Raw genomic sequence first — 13536 nt, forward strand, 5'->3', positions numbered from 1 at the left:
AGATGCAAAAGGTGAATAATAAATAGGGTGAGTACACTTCAGTCAATAATCTTTCTATGTTTCTTTTCCCACAGGAGCAGGTTTGTATGGACGAAAGGTTGTCAATGGACAAAGGTTCATCAAGAGGATACGATCGTTTCGAAGTCACAAACTTCAAATCTTCCTCAGTCCTTCATCACAAAAGTCTCAGAAATTCCTATGTTGTCATCCATGTCGCACAGTCCCCTTGGGGTAAGCTTTCCAAAATATTGCAATATCAAAATATCCCAAGTAGGGTAAGGTTCAAAGTTCCTTCCTCTAAGGGTAAGGTCCGAAAAAAGGCTTTCCAATATTTTGGAAAGCTTACCCCAAGGGGACTGTGCGACATGGGTGACAACATATTGACTGAAGAGTACTCACCCTATTTATTATTCACCTTTTGCGTCTGATATATATTGCTGTTTGTACTTTGATAGTCAACGTGACTATTTTTGTATAAAATATATGTTTGTAGTCACAATAAGGAACTGTTGATTTCTAATAATATTCGCTCCTGTACTGATTTCCGTATCCCCCTGATATTTGCACAGAGGTGCCTTTTTCCTCCTCAACCTCCAGGTACTAGCTGGAGATCTCCTGCCGTTACAACTGATCTCCAGCCGATACAGATCAGTTCCCCTGGAGAAAGTGGCCGCTTTGGCAATTGGACTCTATGGCATTGAAGTCCCTCCCCTCCCCAAACCCCGCCCTCCTCAGGTTCTGCCCCAAAAATCTCCCGCTGGTGGTGAAGAGGAAGCTGGCAACTCTACTTCCTCTGCAGCTAGTAAGTCCCTCCACTCCCCCATCCCCTGCCAGATGCCGGGGGGACCTGGCAACCCTAACTATTCCGCCTTGAGTGACCAGAGCCAGCGTTGTATAGTGGTTAAGAGCGGTGGAGTCTAATCTGCTGAACCGGGTTTGATTCCCCATTCCTCCACGTGAGTGGCGGACTCTAATCTGGTGAACTGGGTTGGTTTCCCCACTCCTACACATGAAGCCTGCTGGGTGGCCTTGGGCCAATCACAGCTCTCTTAAAGCTCTCTCAGCCCCACCTACCTCACAGGGTGTCTGCAGTGGGGAGGGGAAGGAGACTGTAAGCCGCTTTGAGACTCCTTAAAACGGGCAGGGAACCTTTTTTCTGCCAAGGGCCATTTGGATATTTATAGCATCATTCGCGGGCCGTACAAAATTATCAACTTAAAAATTAGCCGACCAAGTCTCAAGCAAGAAGCTGCCCCAGATGACACCCTCCCCCGGTGCGAGCAAGCAGGCAGGCATCCAACTGGTGGCGCACTCGCCCACCTGGTGACACAGGATGGTCTGTTGCACCAGCCAGGCGTAGCCGTCCAACCGCACGCCGGAGTTGCTCCTGCTCGGCATGGTCAGGGCCAAATTCTTTAGCCGGCTCCTGCTACCTCTGCCTGCAGGGGTGAAATGAGGACACACTGGCTAAGAACTCGCCCCCCCCCATTCTGGCCCTGCCCCCTTTAACCCCTCCATTGTCGCCACTTCCGCCCCCAGCCCTCTTGTAGTAGAAGGAATACGTTTTTCCACTGCCCGGGTGGGAAAGGGTTTCTTGGGCGGTCCCAGCAGCTCCATAGCTAATGACTCTTCTGCAAGGGGGAAAAAATGTTCCTTTTCTCGGCAAAACAAACTCACATCCGCCTTGAATAGAGGCTATTTCTGTCCGCAGGAGGGGGCGGATCACCAGTCTTAGATCCTTCTGAGCTAGAGATCTACCAGGACCCATGAAGGGCCAAACCAAATGATTTCGCAAGCCTTAAACGGCCCCCGGGCCTGACGTCCCCCACCCCTGCCTTAAAAGGTAGAGAATATAAGGCCTATAAAAACCAACTCTTCTTCTTAAATTCCTGACAATATTGCTCTCAGGTTCATCAACATGCTCAAAGCCCCTCACCACGTAAAGACGTGTATTCAAGAGCAGCGTGCTTTCTCTGAGAACCTTTATTCCATTTTGTTTTAGTGGTTTCATAGTTTGCTAAATTCTTAAAGGTTAGCCGTTGTTATCGGAGTCACCAAGTGCCTGTTATCGGTAACACAGCATACATTAAATTATCCAGAGAAATGTCAATTGTTTATAATCCCATTATTGGTTCTTTGTGGGACGTAGAAGTGCCTACATTCATCTCTCGAAAGGTCGCAGCAGATAGCTCCGTGAAAATGTTGACTCAGTGTGCGGCAGCAGTGAAAAAGGCAAAACTCCATGTTGGGGTTAATTAGAAAAGGGATTGGAAACAAAACGGCCAATATTATAATGCCCCTGTATGCTAAAGGCCAAAAATGTACCAGATTAACACGGTTCAGCTGCATGGTGCTGCCTCATTCGGAGCGCTGTGCGCATTTCCGGTCACCGTATCTCAAAAAGGCTCTCGCAGAGCTAGAAAAAGTACAGGAGAGGGCATCCAAGATGATAAAGGGGTTGGAAGAAGGGGAATAAAAAGAAATGCAGGAAAGCCTGTGGGAAGGAAGAGAGAAAGAGTGAATAAACGAAAGAAACCCTGAAGGGGGAATGGAACCATAAACCTGGATACTTACTTAGACCTCCTGATCATTAGGGTTGCCAGGTCCCTCTTCCATACCGGCGGGAGGTTTTGGGGGTAGAACCTGAGGGGGGTGGGGTTTGGGGAGGGACTTCAATGCCATAGAGTCCAATTGCTAAAGCAGCCATTTTCTCCAGGTGAACTGACCTCTATCGGCTGGAGATCAGTTGTAATAGCAGGAGATCTCCAGCCACCACCTGGAGGTTGGAGCAACCCAAAACAGCACTATAACAATATAAAGCAAATAAGTGAATTTTATAAAGTGCAAAGTGAATATACAGCGTATACAAATAGGAGTACAACCAGATACAAAATTGCACAAGACAATCCAAAAAATATGAGTTGTCCAAAGGATATCACGGATCCTAATACAACAGGTAAGTCAAAGTATATAACCAATTAGGATATCATTTGATATAAGAGTTTTTTTGAATCTTTCAAATTATTTTTAGGTTTCAGTAATTGGAACAAAGCCACAGGAAAAAGATGTCAGACGTGTCGTCTAGATCGGGACCACGTTTCGCATATGGCTGTTGATGATTTATTTTTTAATTTCAAGTCAGTGACTGCCTATAAACAGTTCTTGGAATGGATCAATACCCTTCATACTCACCTTACCTTCACTGGTACGTTCAGCAAGACCTCCATTCCTTTTTTAGACCTGGAAGTGTTTGTTACTGCTGAATCAACCTTGGCTGCAAAACCCTATACTAAACCCTTAACTAAGCATGCAGGACTTGATTTTTCTTTTTTTCATCCACCACATTTAATTAATAACCTTCCTTATAGTCATTTCTTAAGAATTAAGCGGAATTCCACTCTCTCAACAGACTATCAACATACAGCTGCTATTTTTTTGGATTGTCTTGTGCAATTTTGTATCTGGTTGTACTCCTATTTGTATATGCTGTATATATTCATTCACTTTGCACTTTATAAAATTAACTTATTTGCTTTATATTGTTATAGTGCTGTTTTGGGTTGCTCCAATTATCCTTACAGCACTGAGCCTTTATTTCTTGTGGTGGACCACCTGGAGGTTGGCAACCCTAAGGATTCGCCCTGCGGGCCGTATATTTGACACCCCTGCTCTATGGTGTTTGCTATGCTTTCTGTAAGGCAAATTCCACTCTGGGTCCAGTGAAGTGGAATGTGTCTGTGGTCCCACTAGGGGGCAGCAGGACATCAAGAGTGATTTCCATGGCGGTCAAAGACTCACCCAGACTCAGTGGTGCTCATTAAGGCTCACTATTGCCAGGAAGCCCGGACCTGGATGGCCCAGGCTAGCCTGATCTCATCTGATCTCAGAAGCTAAGCAGGGTCAGCCCTGGTTAGTATTTGGAGGGGAGACCACCAAGGAAGTCCAGGGTTGCTGTGCAGAGGAAGGCACGGGCAAACCACCTCTGTTAGTCTCTTGCCATGAAAACCCCAAAAAGGGGTCGCCATAAGTCGGCTGCGACTTGACGGCACTTTACACACACACACACACTGCCAGGGAACCGTTCCAAAAAGGTCTACGCACAAACGCAGTTCCCTTCACTCACCCATTTCTGCCCCGTTAAAGCCTTAGGGAACTCAGCTGCACCTTTGCTGCGTCATTTCTTCCTAGCACAACCAGACCTAGTCCTCTTATCTTGCCTAAGGCTGCGGATCCTCCTCTAGATTCCCCTTCTAGGCTTACTAGGTGCCCACTAAGGGCAAGCAAACTCCTGGTAATTGTTGCCAAGGCTTGTCAATGTTCATCTGGTCGGCGGGCAGAAGCTGGCCGGTAGGAGCTGGATTACTAGGGTGGCCAGTTCCCTCTTCGCCACCGGCAGGAGGTTTTTGGGGCGGAGTCTGAGGAGGGCGGGGTTTGGGGAGGGACTTCAATGCCGTAGAGTCCAATTGCCAAAGCGGCCATTTTCTCCGGGGGAACTGATCTCTCTCGGCTGGAGATCACTTGTAATAGGAGATCTCCAGCTAGTACCTGGAGGTTGGCAATCCTATCGGCCACACCTTGTGGGCTCTGCTCCTCTTCCCGGTCCTGGAATTCTGAAGGTGTGATGTTGCTCAGATTGCTATGAATCTAGCTGTGTCTTCTGGGGAAAGTCTATCACTCTGCTGCAATCTAGCAGAGGAGGCAAACGCTTTAGAGGTTGCCATTAGACTTCCCAAGGGCCGATTTAAGAATGCCCTTAGTCCTCCGCAGATGTTATGTTGCATAACATCCGGTATGCCCCGAAGGCCAAGGCATGTGCCCTAGCCTTTGTGATAAATGAGTCTGAGACAAGAGGATGCGGAGACTGTTGGGAAGTGGAGACGAAAAGATAAAGGAGCAGAAAGAGAACTACTTGACATACATGAATCAATCAACAAGGCATACGTGAGTCAATGAATCAGTCATTAGGTACAACCTGGCCTGGAAATGTTGATAGGCTCAGGCACACCCAGGCTTTGACAAGAATTTGATTGTATAAATAGGATAATGACTGTTTGCAGTGACTCAACCTCAGTCCTGGTTAGGAGCAGAAGACGGTGTCGGGTCTGTCTATGAACACCAACTTACAACTTCGAGGTCTAACTATCTCCAAAACATCTCTTTTGAAAGTAGGATTGGGAATTACCTGGAGATTTTGGGGGTGGAGCCTGAGGAGGGTGGGGTTTGGAGAGGGGAGGGATTTCGATACCAGAGAGTCCAATGGCCAAAGTAGCCATTTTCTTCAGGTGAAAACGGTGTAATAGCAGGTGTAATAGCAGGAGATCTCCAGCTAGTACCTGGAGGTTGGCAACCCTCATGAACAACAATGTATTTTTACTAATAAACATTATTTCCCCCCCCCCTTAAGATGACTCTCCTTCCTGAGTTGGGTTTTCCTTGGCTTTTGTAAACTGAATCTAAAATCCCCCCTCCCCAGTCAGTTGGGAGAAGCAAGGAATAAATCGATGTGGCACATAGAGAAAGGAGAATCAAACCCGGTTCTCCAGATTAGAGTCCGCTTCGCATGTGCAGAAGTAGGGAAACCAACCCGGTTCACCAGATTAGAGTCTGCTGCTCATGTGGAGAAGTGGGGAATCAAACCCGGTTTTCCAGATTAGAGTCCACCGCTCTTCACCACTAAGCCACACTGGGAACTGAGAGCCCCACCCTTTCATGCAGCCGGCATTAGGTCCCTGACTCTGCAAAGATCTTTTGAGTTGCATCTTCCTCCTGAGAGAAACTGGAGAGTGAGATGCCCAAACTGTCGAGTAATAATTCTTCTGCCTGAGTCCAGGCTGCCTTGGTTCCTAAGTGAGACTCTGAAGGTGGAGGAAGTGGAAAAGGTCCCCTCAGTTTTTTCTTGCCTGTTGGTTCTAAGCAAACTTGAACACATGAACAAATGAAGCTGACTTATACTGAATCAGACTCTTGGTCCATCAAAGTCAGTAATGTCTACTCCCCATGGCTCTCCAGGGACTCAGGCTGAGGTCTTCCACGTCACCTACTTGCCTGGTCCCTTTTAACTGGAGATGCTGGGGATTGAACCTGGGACCTTCTGCATGCCAAGCAGAGGCTCTACCACTGAGCCACAGCCCCTCCCCTAACTTGAACAGGAACTCTTCCCCAAGAGCTTCTGAAGTGAACATAGCCTTGGGCGGAGTGGAAACCAAGGGGCGTTCCTCTTCTGGGGAGACATGTGAAAAACCTTTGCCCATGTGCAGGTGGGGATACAACAAGCCGTGACTGAATTGGCTTCAAAAGTTTTTTAAAAGAACATACGAGACACGTCCTTAATTCCAACCCAAAATATACAGCAAAAGCAATATGCAGTTTAATCCTTCCCTCTTGTAACGTCAATCACATCTTTCTAGAGCAATGCTGCTTCAGGAGTTATGCAGAGTATAGCTCTCCGACCCGGTATAATGTCAAAACTGCTGGTATTCTATGGGGATCACCTTTCAGATTTGAAAATAGACTCAATTTTATTTGTAAACCTATTTGGATTAAATGGCCTGTGGTCTCTTAGCCTTCAGAAGGTCAGCGTCATCCCCCCACCCCACCCCCCGGAGATCTGTGTGATTTTCTAAGAAAGCTCTGTGCACATTTCGATTTCTCCATCAAATGCTTTATTTCATTCCCTGTGGTCTGAATAGCCAGTTGGAAACTGCAAAAGGAAAACGGCTCTCAAAGGAGACTCGGTAGCCGTTCGCCGTGAGAAGAGTCCCATTCCTCGCCTGCCCGCAAGGATTTGGGTTCAAGAGCCTTGAAATCTCATTCCAAACCAGGTTCAGAACTCCGCTGACCCGACCTGTTGGCAGCTATTGGGGAAAAAACCATGGCACACTTATTTGTCCGCTTTCCTGATATCTAGGAAGGCATCGTCCCTCTGCCCTTGACGTGAGACCCAGAAAAGAAAAAACCCTGTGTCCATCCAAAAACGTTTTGGTGCCTACGGCTCAAAGTCCAAGTGGCAACCCTTCCTTTCCTAGTCTACATCCTGGCTTGCTAACTACTCTGCCACTTTTTCAAGCCCCGGAAGACTGCTGCTTAGAATCCAAGGTCTCCTCCACAACCACGTGAATTGGGGGGGGGGGTGTATCGCACTCACTTCTCTGCTTCTCCCCAATTCCACCCCTGAAGAAAAGCGCCAGCTGGGATTTTTTTGGCAGCGCAGGGCTGCCGTCTTTCTTTCGACCTCCGTTTGGCCCGACGCGGCCCCGGCGACGGCTTTTAGAGGCTCCGGGCCCTGGTTGCGAATCCGCCAACCCGTCTGCGAGGGGGTCAGGACCTATGTATCGGCACGGAAGGGGCAGCGCGTAGATTTCTATCTCCAAAGCTATCTTTCCAGCTCTACCCTGTGTAATAACCCCCACCCCGCCCCAATGTACAATTCCACCCAAATCTAAACACGGCAGGTTTTGTAGTGTCTCAAGTTATTATTATTATTTTTTTTTAAAAAAAAAAACGACAATCCACAATGCTTTGGAGGGCTCGGTTTCTGTGATGCAGAGTGTACCAGTTCACGCGCCCTCCCATGGACGCCTGCCTTTTCCGGCAATCGAGGCCTCGGTTCCCTTTTAGAACAAAAGGTTCGTTTAATCTCCAGGTCCTTTAAGGGGCTCGGAAGGACGCGCCATGCATCAGACCTCGACGGGTTCGAGCTGGTTGAGGTGAACCCGCATGAGCTGGATGCTGTTGAGGATCTTCTTCTGATGACCCACCAAGCTGATGCCGATACGCTGGATGTCTCTGCAAAGCGACAGGAAGAGAAAGAGCTTCAGTGGCCTTCCTTGTCATCTGTCTGTCAAAGATGTTGATGGTTCTGCCCTCTACCTGACTGCCCGAGGCAAAGGCAAGACAGAGCCAAGGAGACGGCCGCCAGCATTTTAGCTGCTTGGGGGAAAGGCTAATCACGGGCTATTCCTTTCCCTAGATTTAACAGCCATTGGCTATTCATCTACCCTTTCGCACTTTAAAAAGGGGGAAATGAAATTTAATTATTCCTTGACGCTATAAAGAGAAAAGTTGCCGCATCTCTCACGCAACTGACCAATCTACTTGACAGAAGATAACGCAGTATCCGCTTCTTGATTCCCCACTCCTCCACATGAGTGGCGGGAGGCTAATCTGGTGAACTGGTTTTTTCCCCCCACTCCTCCACACGAAACCAGCTGGGGCGGCCTTGGGCAAGTCACTCTCTCTCAGCCCCGCCTACCTCACAGGGTGTCTGTTGTGGGGAGGAGAAGGGAAGGTGATTGTAAGCCGGTTTGAGTCTCCCTTAAGTGGTAGAAAAAGTCGGTATATAAAAAACCAACTCCTCCTCTTCTTCTCAGAAAGTGTCTTTAGCCGTTTTATCCAGGGAGTGATATATTTATTTCGCGCAGTATTATTATCTGGAAAACATGGGCAAAACGCGCAGGGAGAGCGAGGCGACCTCTGACGGTCGGGAAAGGCATGCACGATCCTAACAAAACCCCAAAGCAGGCGGCGGGGTGACCACGATGGAAACAGCCCTGCATAAATGGCCTGTATGTTATTTCACCCTTTGGTATATCAAAAGGGCACTATTTGAGGATCTGGAAATAGGCAAATACATTTAAATCACTTAACCAGTTACAGGCAGCTGCCTAATCAGATAAAATTCTGAATCGGGACAGCAACCCTGCATTCATCTGGCACATTGTGTCTCTTGCCAAGATTTTACCTCTAATACATATTCGAAGCTTCGGGGGGGGGGTGGCATTCTCACTGCCCACTCCCCCAGTAAGGCTGAGCCAAGATGCTAACTCCTGGCAAGTAAATACTCTTCACTGACTGTTTGCAGGAGGCTAGAACCTATTCTTGAGTACATCCTGCCTGGCCTGTCAGAATTGGAAGGAAATGGGAACGGAAAGAAGACTGAACAGATTGGATTGAAAAGTCGCTGGTATCTGTGATCTTTGCACACATTCTGTCCCTCTGATTTTGTCTCATGCTGGCCATGAAGAAAGTAGCGGCGCTCTCTAGCTAGCAATGCGTCACAAAACTGAACTGTTTCTGGAGCATGCTACTTCAGACTGCAACCGGGGGAAATAACATCCATTAAAAAAAAAAAAAAAAAACATCGTACACATAGAAGAAGAAGAGTTGGTTTTTATATGCCGACCTTCTCTACCACTTAAGGAAGAATCGAACCGGCTTACAATCACCTTCCCTTCCCCGCCCCACAACAGACACCCTATGAGGTAGGTGGGGCTGAGAGAGTACGACTAGCCCAAGGTCACCCAGCGGGCTTCCTGTGGAGGAGCGGGGAAACCAACCCAGTTCACCAGATTAGCCTCCGCCGCTCATGGGGAGGAGTGGGGAATCAAACCCGGCTCTCCAAATCAGAGTCCACCACTCTGAACCACTGCTCTTAACCACTACACCACGCTGAACAGGGAGCAATCCTAAGTAGGTCTTCTCTGAAGTAAGTCCTATTTGATTCAATTTGGCTTACTCCCAGGAAAGTGCTCTTCAGATTGCAGCCAAAGAAAACTCCAGTGCCCGAGAAGTCCATTCTACACTCGCTTGACATCTGTGTGTAAATATTTTTCCCCATGTGGAAGCAGTGACTCATATAAACACTTGGGGCTTGTTATTTTATTCAAGTGTAATTGGATTTTTAAACTATTATCGTAAGCCGCCCTGAACTACAAGGAAAGGTGGAATAAAATATTTTATAAACAAACAAACAAATAAATAAAATAGTCTTAAGTGGTACAGTCTAGAAACTGTTTTATCACATGCTGTGCTGTTTGCCTAGAAAGTCTTTGAGACGTTGCTTAGTTCCAGGCCAGCAGCCTCAAGAATCTCTTTATTCTTTATCTGTTGCAATACTTGCAACAGATAAGGCCTCTTGGTACTTTACTTGTATGTATTTATTTCATTTTGATCCCACTCTTCTATCAAATAGATTGAAGTAGCGCATATGAAGTAGTGACAAGTATGATCGGGGCCCTGGAGATCAATCCCTACAAGGAAAGGCTGAGGGAGTTGGGAATGTTTAGTCTGGAGAAGGGGAGGTTGAGGGGGGGGCATGGTTGCTCTCTTAAAATACCTGAAGGGGTGTCACTTAGAGGAGGGCAGGGAGCTGTTCCTGCTGGCAGCAGAGGATAGGACTCGCCATAATGGGTTTAAATTGTGGCAGAAACGTACTGGCTGGATATTAGGATTTTTTTTTTACAGTAATTGTTCAACTGCCTAGTAACAATTATGTCATAACCGGCCCCCCTAACAAATGAGTTCGACACCCCTGGTTTAGAGGCTCTGCCTAGTTACTGCATCTTCTGATTTGCTCCTACCAGGTAGTGTGGGTACTACTGATCGCACTTCCACAATTTCATGCTATTGCGCTCAAGGGATGGCAGGCTTACCCAATGCCCCCTCCCCTTTTCCTCTCTTTAGATAGCAAGACTGAATAGTGTGTTGTGTTTAGAGAGATCAGACTCGAAAGGTTCAAAATAAAATAAATTTTAATATACAAAAGATTTAAAAAGAGTACACACGGTCTGTTCGCACATCAGGAAGAGCAATGATACAAAGAAAAGGTGAAAACACGCAGTCCTTTAAACCTCCTCTTATCCTAAGCAATGTTTAAATAGGACAGGCAACGATTTCTTGAAGCTGCAGCACATAAAAAGTCGGTCATTACCTCAGAGCCTGGACTTCTCCCCATCATCCCTCACCTATTCATGGCTACTAGTAAAAATGGATACTAGTCATGATGCATACCTATTCTCTCCAGGATCAGAGAATTCTATTCCTATTATATTAGGTGCTGTGGAACACAGGCAGGACGATGATGCTCCAGTCGTCTTGTTTGTGGGCTTCCTAGAGGCACCTGGTTGGCCACTGTGTGAACAGACTGCTGGACTTGATGGACCTTGGACTGATCCAGCAGGGCTTTTCTTAGGTTCTTATGTTCATAACTAAGAACTTGAGTACTCTGTGCCTGGAGTGCATCATTCCCGGTACTCATCTCTTCTGCCAGCTATGGATTTGCAGAGGAGCTCCTGAACCATGTGATACAGTGTGAACCCAATTAGTGAATTATTGGAGTAAACTCTAGGGTGGAAGGCATTTCTCCCCAGTCCCAAGTCTCGGTCTACAATATCAAAATTGTAATGTGCCAATCAGATAAAGGCATGTTTTGGAAATTCGTTTTATCAATCGCAAAGGAGCAAATCGCAGCCGCAAACCGCCACACAACATGTGAGATGGCTCTTACTCTAAAGTCATGCGGGAGATGACGTCAAAGGTTGTCAGGCCAGCCTGGTCAAAGTTCTCCTTGTAGCGACCCATTTTGATGGCGTCCAGCCACTCGTGGGCATTGGTGAGGGACGGGAAATCAGGGGGCGAGTTGCTCAGCAGAGGCTGGGATGGCCTGCAAAAGGAAGAAACGTTCAAAAAGCACCGGAAACACCTTTGAGTTACGCCATCCATACACCACATTGGCTCTCCGTGTCACTTCTGGGTTTTTACTGGATGTGACGTGAAAGCACAGACGACATCTCAGCCCCCCCCCCCCCATGTCCCTGCCTCGAAACCTCCTGCTAACTGCCAGGAGCGGCCTGGAAACCCTAACTGAGATCTACATTGAAGAGAGGGTGCGGCAGATATAGATGACTGGAAAGATAAAATGATGGGAGTTTGCCACAATGGCCAAAATGACCCATACGATGAATATAACTGACGAGGAAAACTCTCGAACAGTTTAACGAAAAATGGAATGTGTTTTATAACTATATAAAAACTAGTAGCTGAAACTCTGAGACAACAGCAGTAGATCAAAAGGTATAAACGCCGGTTGAAGTATAGCAAAGTTATTTTCCAGTAGAATAAGACACAAAGGTATAACCATTGGTTAAAGCATAGTGAAATTATTTTCTAGAAGAACAAGATACTTCATTTGACTAATCAGAAAAACAGATGTGGTAACCACGTTGTAACTTTTTATGCTGAAAAGTTCTCTTTGATATATATATTTTATCCGCAGAGGGTCTCCTATCTTTTCTCCCCCTCCCTTCTGTATCCCTTTTTTGAAATAAATAATAAAAAAAGAAAAAAAAGTAGAAACAACACTCAAAAGGCACCGGAAACACTTTTCAGTCACGCCATCCATACACCACATTGGCTCTCTGCGTCACTTCTGGGTTTTCACTGGATGTGAGATGACAGCATACACAACATCTCAGGCCCCCCATGTCCCTGCCTCGAAATCTCCTGCTAACTGCCAGGAGCGGCCTGGAAACCCTAACTGAGATCTACAATGAGGGGAGGGTGCTGCAGAAAGATGGCGGCCAGAAGAGCTGATGTTTGCATTTGGACAGTAATTTTGGGTTTTTACATGCCAACTTTCTCTACCTTTTAAGGAGAATCAAACCGGCTTATAATCTCCTTCCCTTCCCCTCCCCACCCCCAACAGACACCTTGTGAGGTGGGTGGGGCTGAGAAAGCTCTAAAAGAGCTGTGATCAGCCCAAGGTCACCCAGCTGGCTTCATGCGTAGGAATGGGGAAACCAACCCGTTTTACCAGACTAGAGTCTGCCGCTCATGTGGAGAAGAGGGGGAATCAAACCCGGTTCTCCAGATCAGGGTCCACCACTCTTAACCACTAAAGGTAAAGGTCCCCTGTGCAAGCACCGGGTCATTCCTGACCCATGGGGTGAAATCACATACTGACGTTTCCTAGGCAGACTTTGTTTGCGGAGTGGTTTGCCAGTGCCTTCCCCAGTCATCTTCCCTTTACCCCCAGCAAGTTGGGTCCTCATTTTACTGACCACGGAAGGATGGAAGGCTGAGTCGACCTTGAGCCGGCTACCTGAAACCGTCTTCCGTCGGGATCGAACTCAGGTCGTGAGCAGAGCTTGGACTGCAGTACTGCAGCTTACCACTCTGCACCACGGGGCTCCTTCTTAACCACTACACCATGCTAAATGGCACCAAGGTAAGCAGGAGGTTAAACAAAACAAAAAAAGATGCGCACCTTCCCTTCTAGATGGCAAATGAACCTGCTTTGACTGTCATCTTTCAGGAAAGATCATAGCAAGGCGGGCTTGGGAAACTCTGGAGGAATGCAGGGGAAAACCCAGAAAGAGGACGCGCGCAGAAGGACATTGTGTGACTCCTCTCATGAACACACATAAAGCTAGCTTATATTGAATCAGACCCTTGGTCCATCAAAGTCAGTATCGTCTACTCAGACCAGCAGCGGCTCTCCAGGGTCTCAGGCAGGGGTCTTTCACATCACTTATCCTCCAGAAAACACTGCTCTACGCCGGCTCCGCCTTGGCTCCTGAACAGCCACATTGATGCAGACCGAGACCGTGTAGTCGGAGAATCTGTGTTTGCTCCCACTCTTCCTGCTACGCATTCCCTCCTCTTATAGTCTGAGCTGGAGTGAAATTTCTTTCTCTGCAGCGTTCTTAACAGACTCCTCCCAGCAGTCTCAAAACCGGTTATACCCATGGGAAAATCCCT

At 47.3% G+C, this 13536-nt stretch overlaps 1 protein-coding gene across 1 annotated transcript in view; it reads right to left on the reverse strand.

Annotated features, from left to right (window-relative positions):
• Positions 1–7660: 7660 nt before the first annotated feature.
• Positions 7661–13536, reverse strand: part of LOC130476791 (ephrin type-B receptor 5) — a 144638-nt gene continuing 138762 nt past the window's right edge. Inside the window, exons 15-16 of the mRNA XM_056848790.1 lie at positions 11285–11440; positions 7661–7785 (exon numbers count right to left, since the gene is read on the reverse strand). Of these exons, the coding sequence (XP_056704768.1) occupies positions 7677–7785; positions 11285–11440 (265 nt within the window). The 3' untranslated portion in view covers positions 7661–7676. The remainder of the gene's footprint in view (positions 7786–11284; positions 11441–13536) is intronic.

This window comes from Euleptes europaea, chromosome 4 (assembly GCF_029931775.1).
Source record: "Euleptes europaea isolate rEulEur1 chromosome 4, rEulEur1.hap1, whole genome shotgun sequence".
Lineage (NCBI taxonomy): Eukaryota > Metazoa > Chordata > Lepidosauria > Squamata > Sphaerodactylidae > Euleptes > Euleptes europaea.